Genomic DNA, 23,865 nt, shown 5'->3' with positions numbered 1-23,865 from the left:
AACAATCAAAGCAACACAGAGAAGATAGTATCACAATATGATGCATGAATTCGTAATGTGCGGACATAAAAAAAAAAAAGTTGTTTTCTACAATTCACCATAAATCGAAATATTGTGCTAGACTTCCCATTTCTTGCAAAATTAAGGTAATTGATTGAATATTACTCTTTCAGGGCCGTGTCTAATAGGTTTTCGCTGACAAAATCTTCCCAAAGCATCAGATATGGATCATATTTTGGAAATAACTATTTGAAGCCACGTCCTAATTGGCAAAAATATGCACTGAAGTCTAATGTTAATAATTAAGGCACTTATCAGAGTAAATTTCAGAAATTTCAAGGGAAACTTAGCTAAATTTAGTAAGCACCCAGAGGAAGGCTAGTGAAACGTCATTACTGAAGGTCCTCCCACTCATTTATACTGTAGTATGACGTACTTTACTAGACACCCCGCCCATATACTTTAGGAATGAAGACTCAGATGTTAGTAGTAGTAGTAGTAATAGTAGTAGTATAAGGGATTCTTGTCTTGTTTCACACACACACACAAACACCTACCCTACTCTCTCCCTCTCTCTCTCTCTCTCTCTCTCTCTCTCTCTCTCTCTCTCTCTCTCTCTCTCTCTCTCTCTCTCTCTCTCATCTTTCCAATGAATCATGTGTTTTAAGTAAAGTACAATAAAGGAATGGGCATAAAATGACAATTTGTCGAAAATTGCATTTTTCCTAACTATACAAACCTGAGGTCCTTTAACAATAGGAAGTAGCTAGCGGCAGCTGGAATGGTCGTAAGCTTCGAACAAGGGGAGAACGGTAGTTAACTGCTTGTCCGACAGTCCAGGGAGGTAAACAAATCACTTTTGCTTTTGGCCCATGCAAAATACGCAGAGTGAGGGGTGGCATGAGGAGAGACTATATGTAAAGGACCTCAGATTTGTATAGTTAGGAAAAATGCAATTTTCGACAAATTGTCATTTGTTCCTTTCCGATACGTAATACAAACCATCGGTCCTTTAACAATAGGAAGACTCACTTCTTGGTGGGAGGAATCTGAGTCTTTTGATGAACAGACTGGTGTTGTCCATCCCTGGAATGCCTCCCTGGTCGTAAGAGCGAGGGAGGGATCCAAGCCTCTGTCCGATTGATCGGGGTGTGCACCGCAGGATCAATGGTCAGACCTCTGGGCCGAGTACCAAGAGAGAGGCAAGCGTATCTCTTCGTACCAGCAAGCAAGAACTTGTTCCTGTTTGCAAGAGGCAACATAAAGTTATGGGTTTGTCTCGAGCTGGCATCCACTCCTCCCCCTGTTGGAGGAATGGTGGATATACGCTCCTATCCCTAGTGAAAGGGATAGGATGGGGCTCTGTTGAGTAGCTCACCTGCATCTCGTCCTAATCCAGCAGGGTGACGACCGTGTCCCTCTACCCACAGGTAGAGGGGAAGAAAAAGATGGGAAGAGGAGCCAGTCACACTCTCATTCACTCATCCATTCTTACGGTCACACCAGGACTCGATGCTGTTCAGCCTGCGAGGGTCTGGGTTCGCTACACAACGTGTTGAGCAGCCACCACGGGGTCCCAAGGAAAAAGATCCAAGGACTGTGGGCGATATCCCCGAAGGTAGGAGGAGGTGCATGTGGTCTGGTTGGACCAGACCCCTGCTTCAGTACCTGCGCCACGGAGAAGTTCTTGCGGACAAAGCAGCATCTCCTTCGCATCGAAGGCGGTGAAGTTCATTAGGGAGGGGATTGTGAACGACTCGAACCGATCGTGAGGGACCGAAGGGTTCTGAGTCTTCGCTACGAAGTTCGGTACGAAATAAGATTGAGTGTCACGGATCCACATCCCCTGGATGCTTGACTTCGCAGGAAAAGTCATGCAGTTTCCTCAGAGGAAAAGAAGGGAATAGTCGCATGCCCTACCCTCCCTCTTCTCGACTTCGGTGATGTTTACAGTACCCATACTGGTCTGTCCGTTTGTTTGCCACGAAGTCTCTCACATCCTCCTATCCCCATGCAGCGAAGTTCTCGGTAGTGGATAGGACACCGACACTCCATGGTGGGTGTCGATGGTATGGGTACTGTGACAAGCTATTAAGACGAAGTAATGATTGCTCCTTAACAACCGAACTAAGTCCACAGCGTAGTTCGTAACTGACTCGGGCGCTCTGACAGCTGCCGACTGACTGGTTCAGTATCGGAAGTGAGGCGAGACTCCAAGCATCCGAGTAAGTCACGTGACCTTCGCCTTTTAAAGGGTTATGCCGAGAGACCAAACAAATAATGTATTTGTTTGTCACCAATGCCGGACGGCGAGGTGATGATTCTCTTAAGGCATATGCTCAAAAGGCGAAAGTCAATTGCCGTCTAGAGACCTAGGTCCCTGAAGGCAAGACACTCTCATAGTAGTTGAATCTCAGCTAAGGAGAAACAACACTATGTGACGTTGAAGACGAAGGTAGGCAATGAATGCAACCTACGTCTTCCAGCTGAATCGAGAGAAGGAATCTCAAGATTCTGAACCTGTGCTTACAAATGACTGAAAACGCTAACCACTATTTCATTGCTGTCCGGTGAGAAGTCGTAGTTGCAATGAAAGCGGGGCGTTCTTCAGTAATGAAAACACAGGGGAGAGCCGCCTGAAGAACTGCTTCTCATGGGCTGAACGTTTGGAAGTAGAGCTGGCAGGTGTGGGAGTAGGCGATGTCTTTCAATACATCTGCTAATCCGGGGTGAACAATGAACAATTGCACACCTACGAATACGAGATATTTTGAGGACAAACTCAGATTCCGCAAAAATCATTCGCATTATCGCAGTGCGATGTAGCAAGAGACTATTACAGAATTCTGTTACCGTGCGGTAAACAGAAAGATGAAAGTCGAAGAGATATCTCTGTTGTAAATTCTCGCAATACTGAAGGCGATGAATTCGAGCGTCACAGCGGTAGATGGTCATTCATGTATGTGAGAATCCCCGTTAATCAGAGACTTAAGTCCGTGATTGTTGGGCAGAGATACGGTTGGTATTCAATCAAAGCAGGGGAGAAAGACATAACCAACCGTGCATCTCGAAGCGGCAGCTGGTACTGAATTGCCTCGGGCAATTCAATACGCAGTAGCTGTCGCTGACTCGTCATCCTGAGTTGCCAAGTAATCCTTTCCACGAAGGAATGCGTTCGGCTAGAACCCCAAGCATAAAAAAATATGCTCGAGCAATTATATTTAGGCGAAAAACGAATTTCGGTAAATACAAAAGCTGAAATGGTGTTGTGACAAAACCATAAGTATTATAAAATTGAAACTGGAAACTCCTGGGAGGTTGCAGGCAACCCCGATGTTGCAGTTCAATTAGAATACTGCTCGTCTAAGTCGCAATCCGTAGAGTATCTAGGATATGCGCCTACTCGACAATTCAACTGCTTAGCAGAATCATGTCGCGATGTTAATATATGTAGTATATTTGTAGGATTCTGAACAACGATCTCCATCCTAAATTCTTTTCCTTCAAGAAAACAAAATAAGGATTGGAGATCGACCACCTTCGATCTCTATCAAAGAGAGTGAAGGAGAAGTCTTCCTCGAAGGAAAGCTTCAATGGTGAACAGAATAACGAAGACGATAGTTCAAGCCAAACTGGATGTTCCCGTCCGTTCTTCTCTATTCCAGGTTGGTCGCCTAATGTGAGATAGTCTTCTTTCAGCAGCAGTCTTCTTCCCAATGCTAGAAATTCCAGGAATTCGAGCATAGGCGAGGTTCCCGATTATCGTGTAACAATTATCGGGGATTCTCGTCTCGCTCACTTTGGACCGTGGTCTCGCCTAAGTGTTTGGAGATCGTAAAAAAAACTCAAAACATTGAATGCGCTAGAAATTCCGTAGAATTCTAAGCACTCTGCGAAACCCCCACCGAATTCGTCAAACGATATCGGCTGGTGGTCCTCTCGATTCCCGTAGAAATCGAGGATGGGGCAGGATCCCTCCTCAACGACTGGGGCTTACGTCAGGTAGGACCCGAAGGTCCCCCCGGTAGCGCAGTCCCCAACGTGGGATCTTACAGAGAAATCTCTGTAGGATCCCTCCCCTTTCCCTCGTAGCCGTTAGGAAAGAGGGAATGGGGGAGGAATTGGATACTCTCTCGCCTTCCCAGTGGAACTAGCAGTTGGAGGAAGAAGATTATGGAACCAGCCCTCGCCTTGCGGCGATGGCCTCTCAGAGTCTGGGAAAACGTATCGTCAGGAGAAACATTTTCCCAAGGAGGGTTACGAACTCGCCCTGTAGGTAAGGGTCTGCCGCCACTGTGAACGTCGTCTGGGTGGGGCTGATCGACACCTGACAGGAGAGAGCCGATACCGTCCTGCGACTCATTCCAGTCCTCCTCGAGGTCGAAACCTCTCAGGAGGACCGAAGGGGTATTTAAATACGGTGTCCGAAGACACGTAGAAACGCCGCTGTCGCAGTAGAGGAGGTGGAAGTAGCTTGTTCGACCGGCCAGATCTGAGAGAGCCTTCTTATCCGGAGACGAGAGACTCTGGTTCAAGACAGAATCGGCAAGCTCCGATCGCGGCAGACCCACCGTCGGTTTGGATTCCCTCTCGGGCCCCAAAACGACTCGAGCCGAGACGTGGGCTCTGCTGGTGGGAGCGGCGATCCTTCCCCGAGGTCGTTGCGCTGACAAATCAGCGCCATAACCTCGACAAAGTTCCTCTGGATCTCGGAAGTCATAGCATCTTGCAGAGTAGGACCGTCAAGGCGCCCCTTGCCCCTTGAACAAGAGCATTCCGAGAACCTCCCCCTTAAGGAGGAGGAACTGCGATGAGCCTCTCGGATTCCTCCTGCCACTTTCCGCGTAAATCCTGGTCGGTCCGAAGAAATCGTACCTGGTACTCACGGCGTTGTGACGGGATCGTGCGGGGCATGCCTCTCACGATCACCTCACTGTGCCTCGCTCTTCCTGGTGCAAACCAAGGAAGTTGCAGGCACGGGAGAGGAAGACATGACGCTCCTCTTTCGCTTCGCTGGCAGAACCAGCGGGCTTGGAGGGCTCCAGGCGATCGCCAACTTGCAGGACTAGTCGAGCCGTTTCCAAGGAAAACGGCTGGACCAAGAACAGTGGCCCCGCTCTCGTGTGCAGAGGAGCTGCTGCTGGTCCCCCTATCCGCCCGGTCCCTGTGGAGCGGTGGTCAGGAGACCTGCAGAGACCACTGTCGCTGTGAGACCGGTGCGTGTACTCGCGGCGCGTCATACTGCTGGTACCAGCCGAGGCTGGCACCAACGATCGAGAGGGGGGAAAACCTCTTCCCAGCCTCAGCCCGTGGCTGGTCAGACAGTCACGTCTACCAGGGTAACCAGGTGGTCGCTGCGAGAGCGGCCGCTGGTCTGGCGAGAGTCACATGAGGCGGCTCTCACCAGCTTCTGCTCCATGCCAGGTCCTGGCGCCGAGCGAACTCTGGCGCCAAAATTTGGTATACGCTCCCCACCCGCGGGAGATCGTATGCTCAGAACTTCTTGCGAACGAGAGACCGAGCCGGAACCTGGCGTAGTGGCAGCGCCGCAAACACCAGGCGAGGTAAGTACCGGTGGTAGTCGGTACGCCTCTGGTCCCCGTCTTCTTCTTCCTTGCGGAAAGGGGAGACAGGCCCTGTTCCCTAAAGAGGCGGAGACCGGCACAAGAACCCCCCCAACCCCCCCCCGTCCCACGGGAGTGGAACGAGCCCTTAGAAGTTTCCCGAAGGAGCCTTCTTAGGGGGGAAACCCAGGTTACAGTGGTAGGCTGCATGCGGAGAGCGGCCGCTGGCCTGGCGAGAGTCACCTGAGCGCGCTCTCCCCCAGCCCTTCTGCTCCGTGCCGCGGTCTTGGCGCCGAGCAAACTCTGGCGCCGAAACTTTGGCTGCACGGTCTCCCGAGGGAGACCGTACACTCGGGATCTGTCGTCGAACGAGGCGAGACCGAGCCGGAACCTGGCGTTAGCGGCATCGCCGCTAGTACCAGGCAGGAGGATAAGTACCAGTGCTAACCGGTACTCCTCGTCCCGTCTATCTCTTCCTTACGGAAGGGGAGACGGGCCCCACTCCCGAAGAGCAGGAGGCCCAGCAGAAGGAAACCCCCCGTCCCACCAGGGGTGGGGGGACGGGCCCTTAGAAGTTCCCGAAGGAGACTTCTTAGGGGGAAGACAGCCTTCTTCTTCTTCGGCTTATGGGCCTTAGAAGTCGAAGGGGAAGAGGCAGCAGCAGACGAAGACGAAGATGACACCTTCCTCTTCCTCGTCAGCTCACGCAGGACAGTCGTCAGGTCCTCCATCCAGGCCGGAGCCGGGGCTATTGCCGAAGCAACACGGCCGACTGCACCTGTCCGGAAGGACCTGGGACCTGGGGAAGATACACCGTGGGCAGGACCAGCATGGACAGGTGCAGGAACCAGGAGCGACAGTACAGCACCAGCTCAGGAGCGGCGGAGGAACAGCGGCAGCGGTAGACCCAGAAGGGACAGCCAAGCCAGCAGCGGGAATCACATCAGCGGCAGGTACGGCAGGCCCAGCCATCGCCTCGTAGAATCATCGGCAGCCAGGGGGGGAACCTGGGTACTGGCGGCCGGTCCAGGGGGGAGCTGCTGGAACAGCGGAAGTCTTGGGCAGGCAACACGAAGAAACACAGGTGGCGGCGGCATACCCCCTCTCGGTACGGCGGCAACCGGCCCTAGTAGCGGCAGACAGCGTCACCGACAAAGCATGGGGAGTGTAGACCAGGCGGGGGGGGTGGGGGGGAGCAGCAAAAGCGGACCGTGGAGGTAGTTAGTGGAGACCGCCCAGACCTCGCTAGACGGCTGCAGCAGCCCGTTGGATGCTAGGCACGCCCTGCCGCCGCAGTGGTCCATACCTGTCCACGGTTGTCTCCCACGGATGTAGCACCTGCGGTAGCAGACAGATTAGTAAGAGGGTTCCCTCACGCACGGTGGGGGGGGGGGGGGGAGAGAGGAGAGAGAGAGAGAGAGAGAGAGAACGAGAGAGAGAGAGAGAGAGAGAGAGAGACATGACCCACCCCGAAACGCAAGGAAGACCCCACCCCAAATACAAAAATACAACGAGGAAGCTGAGCAGGGGGCAGGAAAGAAGACGAAGAATCGGATACCAAGGGAGTCGCGGGAGAGCTTTCCGACGACTTCCTGGCAGACCTTTGCTTCCCCTACCCCCGCACAGCAGTGAAAAGTAATATGAAAATGAAACAGAATACTGGCACTTGCGATTCACTTCATAGAACTTAAAGGGGAAAAGATCAATTCCCGGGTAAGAGCGGAACTTGATCCATAATAATATGATGCTATCATAAATATATATGAAAATGAAACAGAATACTGCACTTGCGATTTACTTTCACAGAAAATAAATCGTAAGGATCAATTCCCGGGTAAGAGCGGAAATTGATCCAAAATTAAAATTGATGCAATTAAATGAAAATGAAAAGAATACTGCAATTGCGAATCCACTTTCATTGCATTCTATTCATACAAATAAGGCTCGTGCCGAGCGCAATCACGCTCTCGGCAACGAACGCACAGGGCAAAAATATAATGAAAAGAGTACTTACATTTTTCAATTACACACTTTCGCCCAAAATACATGACTCGGCGCGAGCGCGCCCGCCCTCGGCACCGAGACATAATTCAAGGGTATCAATTTCATGAAAAGAGCGGAAATCGCCGCATCTACGGCGATAGCTCCATGTTGGCTCATAATTAAGTAATGAAAATGAAAACAGTGTACTTACAGTTTCATTTTCAAGTCAAACAAACCATTAGTAGAAAAGGGATTTTGCCGTAAGGAAAAATCTATTTCTGGGCGATTGGTTCGTGTCGCCCAGCGAAATATCCCTTTACTCCATATTTTAAGGTAAATGCACTAACAAATACCAGAGAATAAATAAAATAAAGAAAAGGTCAGTATAACTGACTCGCTCACCCTCTCTTCCAGGCTCCCGCCGTTAGAGATACCGCTCTGGCAACCCTCAGGGCTTGGGTCGGCGGATTCGGGAAGAACGCCGCCAAGGGACAGCCCTACATCCTAGAGGAGAGGTTGGCTGTCCTGATCTTCCCCGGCGGCAAGTCGACTGGTTACGTCGACCCGGCAGAGGCAGCCCCGACTATGGCGGCGATCCAACAGCAGATCGCCACTTCGATAAAGGAACCAGGCCACGATATCTCGTCGGAAGTCGCGGCACTGGACTTAAATGTAGAACCCATGGTAGGTGTTGACGACCTGTTGGTCGAGGTAGGTACGTTGGACGCCCAAAGGCTTCCCTTGGGCGCCACTGGGTCTTCTTCTCCTGCTAATTCTCCAGCTTCCTTCCAAGGCTTTACAGGAGCTGAGCTCCTTTATGCTTCACCCGACGCTTCGGTAAGACCTAAGGTCAAGGGCCAGAAGGTTTTGAAATCCCTCAAAAAGACGTCGTCGTCGTCCAAAAGACTTCGTCGGCGTCAACGTCTCATAAGTCTCCGGCTGCAAAACCCCGGAGCAGAGAGGTCTAGAGCTTCTGCTTCAAGCTCCAAGTCCTCAAAGAGCAGGTCGTCCAAGGAGAGGCCCCGTACTCCGGCTGAGCCAGTAGTCTCTCCTCTCCCCTTGGTACCTGTTCCAAGTTACCCATCCACCTCTGCAGCAGCTCCGGCTTTGGATCCCAATGCTGGACTGTTGCAACACATGGGAGACTTGGTCGGCTCTCTGAGGAGGCAGCATGGAGCAGATGTTCTCCCGGTTTTGTCCGACAAGGATTACGTCTCAGGACAATATCATCGCCGGACTTAATCAGGCCCCTCTAGCTACTCCCCAAGCTTTCGGCACCGGACATAGTTCAGCTTCCACCTCATGACTCTCTGCCTCCGTTCTCTATGACAACCCCTGGAGGGTGGCGTCATACTCCCCTTTCCAGGACGGTCTTATTTCTATTCCGGAGTGTGGTACTCGAAGGATTGAGGGACTTCGAGTTCTACCCGGAGGGCCTCCAACCGCCGGTTCATTGGCTACGCCAGACTTACTGACGCAGCCATGACTAGAGATGATAAAGTACCTAAGGAGACAGTCCTCTACTCACGTGACCAGGCTCAAAGAGAATGGCTCAGGTGTTTAGAGGATATGGATTGTTCGAGAACGACGGATACAAGCCTTCAAGAGTCCCTTCACCATTTTTACGATGGAGGAGGGAACTCCTCTTCCCTTTCTCAACAAGATAGCAACGGTCACCATTCCAGCTGCCCAGAAGGGGGAATCGTTACCTCAATTAAGGGAAGCAGACCCCACATCTCCTTTGCTCCTTCATTTGGAGAATTGTGGGAAGAATTGCCCAACACCTTTTCGGCTGGCAAACTCAAAACAGACTGTGCTATGGATCAGTTTGGCGAGAAGCTGCCTAGGCTTCCTGACAGCCTCATTCAAGCTGAATTTGAGGCCAAGCCTAGGCTCGCCAGGTCCATTAATACCATGGCAATCACTGAAGTAGCGACTATTTCTTACGGTTCTGAGCCCCTCTTCAAGCTCCTCACCAAGTCCCTGACGCAGACAGTTCCAGTCTAACATGTTTGAGTTCGCTACAGCCCAGGACTAACTGCCGGAAACATGTCCTCCAAGAAGCACTATTCGTCATGAGCCGAATAAGTTGCTTTCATCCAACATCTGGGGGGGCAGACCTCTTTCCTGAGTCGATGGTAAAGGAGGTCCAGGCTGAAGCAACAAGGCTCAACCAGAGCCTTAAGGATCGTTTGGGGTCTCACAGCAAGGAGACGCCAAGACCAAGCTGCAAGAGGTAAGTCGCAGAAGAAACTGAAGCGTTATCAGCCTTACCGAAAAGAAGCAGCAACGCTTCACCCAGGCTGTTTCGGCTGTACCTTTGGTACGATCAGCCCAACCCTCTACTTCTAAGGCTCAATCACAGCCCACCTATGTGATTTCCCCCCAGCCTCAGCCTTCCACCTCCTACGCTGTCTCCCCAGCCTTTAACCAAGTGTTCGAAGGCCAGGCCTTTCAGCAATATGACCGCTTTGGCAGGGGAGGGAGAGCTAGGGGATCCTTTTGTCAGAGAGATCAGGAAGGTCTCCTCAACAGGGGGAAAACACTTCCATGGAGGCCGCGGAGGTCACTCAACCAGCAGCAGTGAGAGCTCGAAGGTAGGAAGGGAGGCTGTTTCTCTTCCGGCATCGGTGGGGATTCAGCAATTGGGCACAGAGTATTGTGTCAAAAGGCCTGGGTTGGAGTTGGATTGCGGATCCTCCTCCATCCAGACCATTCCTTCAACTTCCATCAAAAGAAATGACGGAGTATGCGGAGGACCTCCTTCAGAAAGGAGCAATAGCGAGAGTCAACAGATTGACGAACACGTCCTTCACACCCGCGGCCGAAAGCAAAAGTGATTTGTTTACCTCCCAGTCTCGTGTCGGACAAGCAGTTAGCTACCGTTCTCCCCTTGTCCGAAGCTTACGACCGTTCCAGCTGCCGCTAGCTACTTCCTATTGTTAAAGGACCGATGGTTTGTATTACGTATCGGAACAAATGAGAATATTAATTCTGTAGTACAGTTCCTTGGAGCAATTCACGTTTCCTTTAACATGAAATATGCATCAAGTCTTACATACTCTCTGTGAAAACCATTGTTACCCTGGAGTTTCTGTTGATTCATTTTGTCTCAAAAGTTCCGGTTCACGTGTACCTACTTAGTCCTGCTTAATGAATGTAACATATGCAAATGTTCTAACCTTAACTTCCTTAATGCATGATCAGTCCGATAATCCAAAGTATTTAGTATATCACACAACTCCACAATTATTATTCTGTGCTTGAAACTGACACTAATGTTGTTGTAGGGTTGTTGAGTGGTTATCATGAGCCTATGTATTCCAGGTTTTATCTATGTTTATTTTTTTATGAATTTGAAGTTACTGCAAAAACAAGCAAAACGAAAGCAGTTTAACCGCCACGAGGACAATTTGCTAGGCTTGCCATAGGTGAAACATCAGTCACGTATAACCTGGCTTTGCCCTGTTGTCAGCGACTCGGCGATGTTTACTATTCTGCAAGGTTACCAGGCATATCGGGCCAAAATATTTTACCAAACACCTCTAAACTATCGTATTTTCATTTCAATATGATTGTGTATCACTAGTTCCAAAAGTTTTGCATAACTGATCAGGAAAATGTAAACTGAAATTGGGTTATAATGGCTATGTATTCCTATGGTCAACGTAAAATTGTACAATGAAAATAGTAGTATTGCAATATGTATATTTACCAAATTCCTTTGCTATAATGTTGTCATATTTATACAGTATATAAAATTCCTATTCATTACCCGTGGTATCACCAATGGAAACCGTAATATTATCGTAATTCTCAACAATTCTCAACAAGAGGGTCAAATATTTGTTTCCACAATCATTGTCACACTACTGGGAACACTGCTATTAAGCCTGATGTCATACTGTATGTCACAAGTAGCCTCCCTCTGGGTGCTTACTAAATTTAGCTAAGTTTCCCTTGAAATTTCTGTGATTTACTCCGATAAGTGCCTTAATTATCAACTTTAGACATCAGTGCATATTTTTGCCAATTAGGCCGTGGCTTCAAATAGTTATTTCCAAAATATGATCCATATCCGATGCTTTGGTAAGATTTTATTGACGAAAACCAATTAGACATGGCCCTGAAATGCACAGTAGACTGTAAGTGTTGTAGCTTACAATTGCAGTTTTTTATTATTTCGGTAGAGTTAAAGTTGACCGAAGGTCGAATTTTTTCTATTTATCGTGATTTATATGAAAATATTTCAAAACTGATAAAAGCTACAACCATGAGTTATATTTTGTTGTATTCTACAAGAAATTGCACACAATTTCATATAGTATAAAACTTTATGTAACGGCTAATATAAAATGGTGCATACATTATGACAAACTCACGAAAGAATTTATGATTTTTTCGGCAGTTACCGCACGGACGTAAGGAAAAAGTTTTTTTTTTCAAAAATTCACCTAGAGACTTCCAATTTGTTACAAAAAGGGATTTTGACAAAGGAAAAATCTATTTCTGGGGGAAGACCTGTGTCGCCCGGTGAAAAGTTCCTGTAGCTCACTTTCCTAAGTATAAATAGATCCTAAATATACCAGAGAAAGAGCTAGCATGGTATGCTGAAGTTACTACCCTCAGCTCAGTCACCCCAAGGGCAGCGGTATAAGCACTAGGGCGAGTGGAAGCCACTACTCACAGATCTTCTGCCAATTAGAGGACTCCTTTCAAAGTCCATCCCACGGCGAGAGCTGTTACAAAGGCTACTCCCCTTTACCTTCTGCTCACTACTACTACTACTACCCACCCGCCATCTTCATTCCTGGAATAGACACCCAAGCTTGGACTGGCTAAGGGTGGGGAAAGAAGAAGGGATGGGTTCACCGGGTGACACAGGTCTTCCCCCAGAAATAGATTTTTCCTTTGTCAAAATCCCTTTTCTGGGTTCGACCTGTGTCTGCTGGTGAAAAAGTATCAGAGAATTGCCGTTCGAGCTTAACAGATACCAAACAAGTATATAAAAGGGATAATGAAAACCCAGGTTTCACTTAAAGAATAAATTTAATGCGTCGTAATAAGGCGGACAACATACTTACTAATTAAAAACTAGGACTTAAACTAGAGCTTAAAACTAGTAATAATAAAACAATATAATAGAATGGTATCTGAAGCAATATACAATAAAGTATGTACAGACAGGTCAGTGATACCAATATGGTCTCAATGCTATGTACAAGTTCCAGTGACGGGATGGCAAACAAACCAGCCCGGCCTGGAAGAGAGAGGGTTGGCAGGGAATACGAGGGAGGCAGGTAGGAAGGAGAGAGTATTTAAGGGAAAAAGGACTGACTAAAAGGGCTAAGGAAGGAGTTGATAAGACTCGGTCCTTCAGGGGAGACTATGCTCCCTGCAGCCACTGTTGAGAATTTAAGGGCCTCTAAGTTCTTGAGATAGTGGCGTTTAAATACTGCTGGAGATTTCCAACCCGTATATTTCTTCAGGTCTTCGAAATTCATATTGTGAAAATAGTTAATGGAGGTAGCCACTGCTCAGATGTCATGGACGTGTGGGACTGAATCCGGGTTGGCCTGTTTAATAAAGTAGAGTATTTGTTGTCTAATACCTTTAAGAGAAATCGTACCACCTTTCTCTCTAATAAAAAGGGGGCCTGAAGATTTTTCGGAAGTCCTGGCCAGATAGGATTTAGGGGTAACAACAGGACACATGATGCGTCTTTGTGTCAGAGGAATAATTTTCCATGGAGCCCATCTGTTTTGTGGGTCCTCATTCTTAGCCAAGAACTTCCGATCTGGGGATAGTAATACTTCACCCGACGGGAGGAATTCAACATGATCTGGATTTCTGGAGAAAGCCAAGAGTTCAGATATTCTGGCACCTGAAGCCAGGGCTATTAAGAATAGGGTCTTTCTGAGAAGGGTTATATATGAACATGACTCATTAACAGTGCCTGAGGCTAATTTAAGTACCAATCATTAAAAAACCAGGAGACCGTATGAGGGCGGTCTATTGGTCTCAGGCGGGTACATCCGCTTGGAATCGAAGTAATAACAACGCCACGCGTCTGATGATGCACCCAAAATGGCGGATGAACTAGCGTGCCCCAATACGTTTTCTAAGGGGCCGAAGGCAAAAAATGGAATGCATCGTAACCATACGAATTACAAGAAAAAAAAATTGGAATACTCAACTTAGATGAAGGAGGAAGTTCCACAGAAGACATCGCTTGTTCTAAATAAGGCACCAAGGGAGCTGCTGAGACGCGTGTGCACTCACAAAGGCTAATTACAGGAATGAAGATGGCGGGTGGGTAGTAGTAGTAGTAGCGAGTAGCGAGCGGAAGGTAAAGGGGAGTAGCCTTTGTAACGGCTCTCGCCGTGGGGGGGACTTTGAAAGGAATCCTCTATTGGCAGAAGACCTGTGAGTAGTGGCTTCCACTTGCCCTAGTGGCTTATACTCCGACGCCCTTGGGGTTGATCGAGGCTGAGGGTTTTAGTAACTTCAGCATACCATGCTAGCTTTTTCTCTGTATATTTAGGATCTATTTATACTTAGAAAAGTGAGCTACAGGAACTTTTCACTGGCAGACACAGGTCGAACCCAGAAATGACGGTAAATGATTAAATATTACTAGGATGTAAGTGTTGTAGCTTACAATTGCGTTTTTCTACCATTTCAGTCGAGTCAAAGTTGACCGAAGGTTGAAATTTTGGCACTTATCGTGATTTATATGAAAATATTTCAAAACTGATAAAAGCTACAACCATGGGTTGTTTTTTGTTGTATTCTACATGAAATTGCACACATTTTCATATACAAAAATTTATGTAACGGCTAATATAAAACGGTACAAAAATTATGAAAAACACAACAAACTGACAAACGAATTTCTGATTTTATCAGCAGTTACAAGGAGGATGCAAGGAAAAAGTTTTTCAAAAATTCACCATAAATCAAAATATTGTGCTAGAGACTTCCAATTTGTTGCAAAATGAAGATAAATGATTGAATATTACTAGAATGTAAGTGTTGTAGCTTACAATTGCATTTTTCGACCATTTCTGTCGAGTCAAAGTTGACCGAAGGTTGAAATTTTGACACATCTTGATTTATATGAAAATATTTCAAAACTGATAAAAGCTACAACCATGGGTTGTTTTTTGTTGTATTCTACATGAAATTGCACACATTTTAATGTATAAAACTTTATGTATAAACGGCCTAAATAAACAAAACGGTTGCAAACATTACGACAAAACAAATAACGACAAAAGAATTTCTGATTTTTCGGCAGAGTTACTGGGCAGATGTAGGAAAAAGTATTTTCAAAAATTCACCATAAATCGAAATATTGTGCTAGAGACTTCCAATTTGTTGCAAAATGAAGGTAAATGATTGAATATTACCAGAATGTAAGTGTTGTAGCTTACAATTGTGTTTTTCTACCATTTCGGTCGAGTCAAAGTTGACCAAAGGTTGAAATTTTGGCACATCGTTATTTATATGAAAATATTTCAAAGCTGATAAAAGCAACAACCATGGGTTGTTTTTGGTTGTATTCTACATAAAATTGCACACATTTTCATATATAAAACTTTATGTAATGGCTAATATAAAACGGTGCAAACATTATGACAAACTCATGAAAGAATTTCTGAGATTTTCGGAGTTACTGTATGGACGTAAGGAAAAAGTTTTTTTTCAAAAATTCACCATAAATCGAAATATTTTGCTAGACTTCCAATTTGTTGCAAAATGAAGGTAAATTATTGAATATTACTAGAATGTAAGAGTTTTAGCTTACAATTGCGTTTCTTGACCATTTCGGTCAAGCCAAAGTTGACCGAAGGTTGACATTTTGGCATTTATCGTGATTTATATGAAATTATTTCAAAACTGATAAAAGCTACAACAATGGTTTTTTTTATTGTATTCTACATAAAATTGCACACATTTTCATATATAAAACTCTATGTAACGGCTAAAAAACGGTGCACAAATTACAACAAAAATTACAACAAAGTGACAAAATAATTTCTGAGATGTGTCGCTGATGCTTTTTTAGTGCGAGAAGAAAGAAATCTGCGCATGCGTGCCTGAGTAATGCTTGTAAACAAAACAACAGCTTGATCCATGAACTCCCAGCATCCCTCAAGGCGCGTTATTTAAAATTTTTCACCAAGTAGGCCTATAACTTTTTCCGTGAATATTTAAAAAAACTTTTTTGAGCCGACGTACTTTACGTCAATTAAGCACACGACAGACAATTTTTCGTCGATGTAAAATATGTCCAATAGGCGTTTAAGGGTTATTTTCTTCCACATTGCCTGGGCCTTGGTGGAGTGTGGTTGACGCATCATAAATGGGAGACTAGGGAGAGAGGAGGTCGACAGTCCTTGAAGGGTAGTCAGCAATCATCCCTAGGAAGCAAAACCACTCTTCTGCGCCTAGATGGTGACACACTATCCAAAAGTAAGAGAGACAGCCCCCACCTGTGGCGGTGGAGGTGGTGGAGGGGCAATCTGAATGGTGACCTCTTTTCTTGCCCCTATCCTGTCTCATGGATTGACTTTGGAATGTGGGGCAGGGGTAGGGTTTTGCTGAGGTTTCATTTGGAAGCTTAGTTGATTAAGCTGAGAAGACATCGACAATCTAGAAGTTGACAGCCTACTCCCCATAGGTAGCAGAGTCAATGATGGAGCTGTTTCTTGAAGGAAGTAGATTCTCAGGAGACACCAGCTTTGAGATTAGCAAAAGGACAGTTTCTCATCCACCAAGGATCAGGTTAGCCATAAATTTGATGCTTGATGAGCCGCTTTCTGTCCTGCTACGACTGGAAGGGGAGATCCTTCGTAGCAAAATATTTGGCCTCCGTGTAATCCTGGTTCTCAGTGTCCCAGTAGCAGCACAAGGCAGTGTCAAAGGGAAACAGGACAAGTCACATTCCTCCTACAAGAGAAAGAACTAGCCCCATAGGACTGAAGCAGGGATAGTCTCTCAATCTTTGTGGAGGGAAACCGTACTTTCTATATGGGCCAGAGGGGGAGTGATAGAACTGTCTGTCCCAGCAGTCCATAGTCTGGGAATAACGTTAGGAAGAAGCTATTCCTCCTATCTCTTGAATGGCAACTGTAGGAAACGGAGAGGAAATGAAGCTCAAAACAGACAAAAAGGCACAAGTAAGACATGCAAAATGAGGAGTATGCATGAGTAATACAACTATACAAAATCCTGGCTGAAAGTATAATGGAGAATGTTGGTTGAAGGGGGCATATCCATCCTCCCACCTTCATAGATATCTCCCTTCTTAGTTAGTAAATGGGCTGGGTCCAGCATATACAGGACGGTACTCCGGATAAGAAAGGTGATAGGTTTCTGCCCCGTAGGAACAAAGGTCAATCAATATCAAGAATTCTCTCATAGCCAAGTCTAAGCTAGAATAGTGCCATTGTTAGTACCATGATCAATTTCCTCCCTTTCGCATTCAAGAATATTTTAAATTTTTTAAATGCTTTGTGATATCATACATGGTTGAAATAGTAATTAATATCAATGGAAAGGGAATTTATGATAATTTTACAATGAATAAACAAAGTGTATATCTCTTATCTCTGATTCATCAAGAATATTTTAAAGTAACAAATTTTATCATGAAAGCTTTTGAATACTCATAATATTGATTATTTTTTATTTGTTGGCATATTCAAATACATATATCATGATAAAGTTCCACTCTTTAGCTTACAAACAACAACAAATGCATTCAAGAAGCATAAGTTGATCACAACATGATCAAAGAAAACTATTGCTAAGCATTACTGCTTAGTCAATGGAGGGTAAGCATTCTAGCACTGACTATTCCCCATTCCTCAAAGGGTTAATATAAAGAATTCAATTAAGTAAAAAGTACAGGAAAACCTTATGAAGTAATAGGAAAGAAGAACACAGCCTAGACACAATGATGCACTGGTCATATCAGACCATAAAACATATTCTCATCAAGCATATGATAGATAAAAAGCTACACAACCTCATTATAAAATAACTAAATAAAAAAAACATTAGGCTTGCAACAAGTAGCCATAAAAGGTCCATACAACTACAGTCCTCAATATTATATCTTACCATGGGGGAGTGAAGATTCCAAATTGGATCACTATCATCTCGTTGTTGTATGTGATTGAATTCAGGAAAGGGTGCTGATAATATAAGTTGTTCTTCCTGGCTGTAAAGATGGGGGGACAATTACTTAGAACATGTTTTCTTAACCCAAAATTTTACCAAACCTACACTATCATAAGTACAATAACATAAATAAACTATGTATTAATCCATTTGCAAACCTAAAATGCTATCAAATCAATACCTTTTTTCTAGTAATTGCTGCTTTTTAATCTGTTCAGGGACACCTGACTGCAAAAATTCTTGTCGAGCCTTCAGCTTTGATGGTGAGAATGCTGTTTTCAAAACTTCTATTTCTGGTGATTTTGGTCTTCTGCAAAAAATTGGTGCTAGCTTTTCCGCTGAAAATATTAGAAAACTGTAATTTTTCTCTGATAATATTAGAAAACCACAAAAATCCAATAGACAAATTTGGCATGTTAAAAAAATTAATGTTGTAAGTATAAATCTAAGTAGTAGGTAATAAATATACATCTGCAATGGGCACAACAAGATTAAATAAAATGATAACAATTCTAGAGGTAAATTATAGTAAATTTTCCTCCTATGGACCAGTAAGCAAAGGAATAAAAATTCTGAGTTAGCTTCATAGTCAACTTAAAACATTACATGTACTGTATTTTGGGAAATAAAAGAATTTGGCTTTCCAATGAAAAGAATGTCCATATGGACACAACTTTTGTCAAGGACTTGGCTGGTTTTACTGGTTGGGTGTATGATGAATAAACTGAGGGATTAGGCACACAATGATTCACTAACTTAATATGGTTTCACTATCTAAACAGTAAGTAGCATGATAATTCATTTATCCAATTTTCTGTTAGAAATTGCCTTCCTATGACAATAGTACATAGTAAGCCCAGAAGATGATAATGTACTAAAATTCTAGTTCAAGATAACCAAATTACCAGAATCCTCTACATTACGGCAGTTTTCTTTAACGAACTGAACACTATAGCTGTGGAAACAAGGGCAGAAAAGGTAGTGAAATGGTGGATATGCTGACAGGAAGGTATGTGAACGTAAGTTACACTCAGGACATAAACTACTGGTACTAACATGGATGAATATAAATTGTGGTGTAATGGCAGCGAGACCAGACAAAATGGAGTAGATGATCAAGTATGAAATAGTTGAACACATGAAGTTGGCAAAGTACATACTAACAGGAAATATGTTTTAGCAAAATTATAGGAATTTAACCTTTCATGTATCTCAAAACCTGAGTAAAAATTAACAATCACTCATTTTCCACTGTGGTTTAGCATATGCAAGGCCCCCTCCAATTTAAGAAAAACTGCACATTTTATTATAGTCTGGAGGCTTCTAGGGGAAGTGGGATTACAAGGACTATCAATATTCCAGTAAATAAGTTTTTTTTTTACAAAACATTATATTTATTTCATTAAAAGCTTATTGCTTTTCATTTAGCTTGATTAGTAACTTATGTGAGAGGTCATTGAACTACAAAACCAGAGAGGAACTCAATAATCTGAAGGACTGAACTGAGAAGCCTTGGAGATTTTAGCTATGAAAAACTATTGGGATCTGTGAAAGGGACAGTATCCCAATAGTACTGATATATCAATCCCTCAATTATCCAGGTCATCCCCACCTGACAGCACTGGACAAGGGACCAGATATAAATTTTATATAAATTTCAAAGCATAAAAAAAGATACTGCCTCCAATGGCTGGCAACTGCAGGCCTAAGGAAATGTTGGTAACACTACTAACATTCACGAAACGACAGATTTAGGTTTAGAAAGTGTGGGAGGCATGAGGGAGTTTCTAAGGTGAGGGTTCAGATGGCTGGGCACCATGGGAAGGGAGCAACTGAAAGGCTATTAACAAGAACTCACAAAGAGAAAGGGTTGTTTTGGAGGGTGGGCAGAGCAAGGAAGGAGTTTCCCTAGCTGGGAGGGGAGTAGGAATGCAGTGTATGATGGTAGAGAGGGGTATGAAGTTGTTTGACTTCATTAAAGCTTTTTTATGTTTCTTTCATTACAGGATATTTAGAGTACTGTACTGTAATTTATAATGAAAATACACAAATACAGAGAGAGAGAGAGAGAGAGAGTAGAGAGAGAGAGAGAGAGAGAGAGAGAGAAACAACAAAGTGGAGTGCAAACCAAAGAGTTGACAGGGCTTCCCCTTCTACTGTTCTTGTTTAATGATCTTGTTTGGAGGTTAAACGGTTATTTTAGCTTGCATTTAAAGTAATTTATATTTTTCATAACATAAAAACCTTGAGGTCTTCACATATGGATTTAGCTAGCGAACAAAAATGGAACATTCATTTCACTTTCAAGCAAGGTTGTTAACTACCAACGGTAAGGGGGAAGCTCCGCCCACTCTTAGGTGTGCAGTCCATTTTGCCTTTTGGCCAGGTACCAGAATGAAGGATGGTTGAAGTGTGGTTGAAGTGGGCCGTACATGTAAAGACCTTCAGGTTTATATGTTAGGAAAAATAAATACACATTGCTTTAAAATTTGTGGTTTATTCCTACACAAATATAAACCTTTAGTCTTTACAAAAGAAACTTTTGCATTGGAAGGTGGTCTAGGTTAACCTCTAAACAAACTGGAAGTTCTACCCATCTGGAATCTCTTTCTCGTCTCGAAGAGCTGAGGAAGCAATCCTGTGCCTCTAAAATTTTCAACATGTGTGATGTTCAACTGCCAGATTTCTGGGCATGAATTAATGTTTGTCATTATTCAAAAATAGATTGGATGGATTAATAATGTCAGAGACAATAAAAGCCAACAAGTTTGTCTTATTGTCAACCCCTCCCTCCCTCTGGGCGCGAGATCTAACAATATACACAGATTATAGACAGGAAACTAAAGTTATCTAAACCCACTTCCATGACATGCTGGTCCAACATGTGATAGCTCACTACCTGCCTCTCTGCCCTATGAGAGAAAGGTAAAACAGGAAAAGGGAGGAAACCAGTCAATCACACATTCTCCCACTTCCCGTTCACCTTAGGCAAAATACTACCCGTCCTTCTTGAGTGTTGTGTAGTTCACCCTACACAATTTATTGAGAGACCACCACAGAACCCAAGGACACATGCCCAAGGACCTGTGAGTAATGTCCAAAGGTAAAATTATGTGAAAGTGGTTTGCTGGTACTATATATATAACACCTGTAGAACTAACAACTTCTTCCAGAATATGAGGGATGGACCAGTGCCCCTAATCTCGTGAGATCTTGCCTAGATTTTACTCTGGACTACCTGTCTGACGATGAGTACGCCCCGCTTGATTGTCTCTAGAAGTCAAAAAGAGATCATGTTCTTCAATCCTCTTTCTTGGTTGAGCCAGTAATAATGAAGAGTCATCAACACTCTTGAAGATATTACCAGAGCACCCTAACTGGACACAGTAGCATCTCGTTGATCACCACCAACAAAGTCCCCTAGGGAGGGGATCGAAAAGGACTTGAAACTGACATCAGGGACAGATAGATTCTGAGTCTTCGCTATAAATTGTGGGACAAACTTGGGTGTAACAGATCTGCATCCCCTCAAGTGCTTAACATAGAAGGAAAAGCCATGAAGCTTACCTAATCTTTGCCATTGTCAGATCCCTGCATGAAGACTAGCAAAAGCTCGTAAGGTGCACGAGACTAGCTTTGGGAGGCCCCAAAAGTCAAACCACCTTTCCCTTGTCTTGGTGTAAGGAACATTCTGTCCCTATTACCTGACCCTGGCAATTGAGCTTGTCTGGTGCTACATTCTGGGTCCCTGGAATGCACCTGGCTGACAGCTCTACAGTGCTCCCCCCTATTCGCGGGGGACGTGTACCAGAAGCCCCCGTGAATAGCTGGAACCCGCGTAAAAATGCTTGGGGGGTCCACTGTACTGAGTATTCTACTACCTACTCATGCACCTGCACTGCCAACATGTAAAACTACAAGGAAACTAACTCTCCCTGCTTGATGATGTAGGCCACCAACAAGGTGTTGTCACTCATCAACTCCACATAAAACTAGAAGGAAACTAAAGTGTTGGTGGCTCGTCAACTCCATAGAGTGCCCCATCACTCAGTCCAAAAATTCCTGAAGCACCAAAAAGGCTGCCTTGAGTTTCAGGATATTGATGTGGAGGTGTATGTTGTCCTGGTCCCAAACATCTGAAACCAGCAACTCCTCCAGGTGTGCACCCCATCCCTCAGTCAGTGCATCTGAAAACAAACATCTCAGGAGGGAAAGAGGTTTCTGTTGTCTACCCACTAGGCTACGTCCTTCCTTACTTTCTCCAAGAGGAATCGGGAAGAATGGAAAATCCCTTACCAGAAACCAAAACTCTTTTATTTTCCACTGAAGATGAAGACACCCATGAGGGACCAGCTTCTCAAAAGACAACAGGTAACTGAGAACGACTTGCCACTGCCGAGCCAGTTGTTCCTGATGTGGCAGGAACAGCTGCTCTGCCTCCCTGAACCTGCGGATACATGGGTACAATGGGACAACTCTAACTGCTACCATATCTATCAGGATACCCAGATGGTTTACTCTCTACTTGGGTGTGAGAATGGACTTTTCAAAATTGATCACGACTCCAAAGTTGTAACAAATTTCAAGAAGTATGTCTCTGTCCTGGTGCAACTGCAACAAAGAGCTCGCCACGACCAGCCAATCATCCAGATACCTCAGAAGATGTATCCTGTGTGAATGGACCCAAGCTGAGACAAGGGTGAACATCTGGGGAGCAGTTGCGAGCCCAAAACAAAGTGCAATGGATTGGATCACTGTCTCCCTGAGGATGAAGTGGAGGTACCTGCAAGCAGACTGCATTTTTGAAAATATGCATTCTCCAGGTTTACCAAAAGACAAAGTCACCCTCTCTGATGCAATCGACCTCTGACTGCACCATTTTCATCTTGAACCAAGTCTGGTGAGTAAACCAGTTCCACTGAGAGAGGTCGATGACTGATCTTCAACCACCTGTTGCTTACTTTACTAGAAAAAGATAGCTATAAAACCCTGGAAAATTACAAACTTTTTAATAAATTTGCATTTTTCATAACAACAAACTTAATATCTTAACATTAGGATTCAGAAAGAAGTTTCTCTGAAGAAAAAACAGCTATTTGTTGAATAGAAGCATAGAGTGGAGAAATACCCTGACTATGACACCAATCACAGTAGACAGACCACTTTCCCTGGCACACATGTTGACAACTTTCTGATATATCCCGACATCTGAGTTACTTCTTGAGAAAAGCCTCTCACTTGCAGAGATACTTGATAGTCTCCACTCTTTCATGACTTCTACAATGCCTTCTTCAGCATCGCCTTCACTTCTTCCCACAAGGTGACGTCCTTCAGCGAGCCAAGAACGTAGGTCTGGAAGCAGACCGGATTGTTGCCAAGGGGTGGTAGAGACTTGAAGGGTACTAGATATCCCACCCAAAGGGCATCCACTACCTAGGTCTCCACGACTCCTGCCCCTCCCCCTCCAAAATGACAGGAAAGTAAAGACAGCAATCATGACTGGTCCTGCAAGCAGACAGGACCAAAGCAATCGGAGATTGCCCACCATTAAAATTTGTGTTGAGGAAGTGTAGGAATTCTCCTATGCTAGAAAGCCAAATCCTAGCATATAAACTTTGTCTGCAACACAAACCTCTAACGTCCCAAAACAAATTCTGAAAGACTAAGACATTGCCACGTTCCCAAAATGTGTTAACAAGTAAAAATAAAGATAAATAAAGCATTAATGTCTTAACACAAATGATTTCAAAATGTCTTCAATATAACAAATGTAAAATGCTAAAGAACAAAATGTAGCTGGCCCATCTCTCCCTGTAGGGTCAAAATTCCCTTGAGAGATGGACCAGCATTACACACAAAACAGCCAATGATGAAGCAGAGGGAAAGGTGTGAAGCATATCTACTGCAATTTGCATCTGTCCCAGAAGAACATGAACATGGGAATCCTGGAAGGCTGTCTAAAATATTGACTCATGGGACTTCTGGGCTGGAAAATATGAAACAAACCAAACCACAGGCTTAGGAGAGAGAGGAGAGAAGAGAGAGAGAGAGAGAGAGAGAGAGAGAGAGAGAGAGATTGAGAGAGAGAAAAGGCTTGGGTGAAGTGAGCAAAGTGAAGGTCCACTCA

General features: G+C 44.6%; 2 protein-coding genes across 2 annotated transcripts in view; one reads left to right on the top strand and one right to left on the bottom strand.

Annotated features, from left to right (window-relative positions):
- The window catches only part of LOC135224816 (uncharacterized), a 451,449-nt gene that overhangs the window by 122,422 nt on the left and 305,162 nt on the right, over window positions 1-23,865 (bottom strand). The window contains 2 exon segments of the mRNA XM_064264139.1: window positions 17,679-17,778; window positions 17,920-18,076. Of these exon segments, the coding sequence (XP_064120209.1) occupies window positions 17,679-17,778; window positions 17,920-18,076 (257 nt within the window).
- Window positions 22,019-23,865, top strand: part of LOC135225081 (ATPase family AAA domain-containing protein 5-like) — a 72,476-nt gene continuing 70,629 nt past the window's right edge. Inside the window, exon 1 of the mRNA XM_064264343.1 lies at window positions 22,019-22,109. Coding sequence (XP_064120413.1) covers window positions 22,019-22,109 — 91 coding nt within the window. The remainder of the gene's footprint in view (window positions 22,110-23,865) is intronic.

This window comes from Macrobrachium nipponense, chromosome 12, assembly GCF_015104395.2.
Source record: "Macrobrachium nipponense isolate FS-2020 chromosome 12, ASM1510439v2, whole genome shotgun sequence".
Classification (NCBI taxonomy): domain Eukaryota; kingdom Metazoa; phylum Arthropoda; class Malacostraca; order Decapoda; family Palaemonidae; genus Macrobrachium; species Macrobrachium nipponense.
Note: the sequence above shows the minus strand (reverse complement) of the source record. Positions and strands in the feature narration are given on the sequence as shown.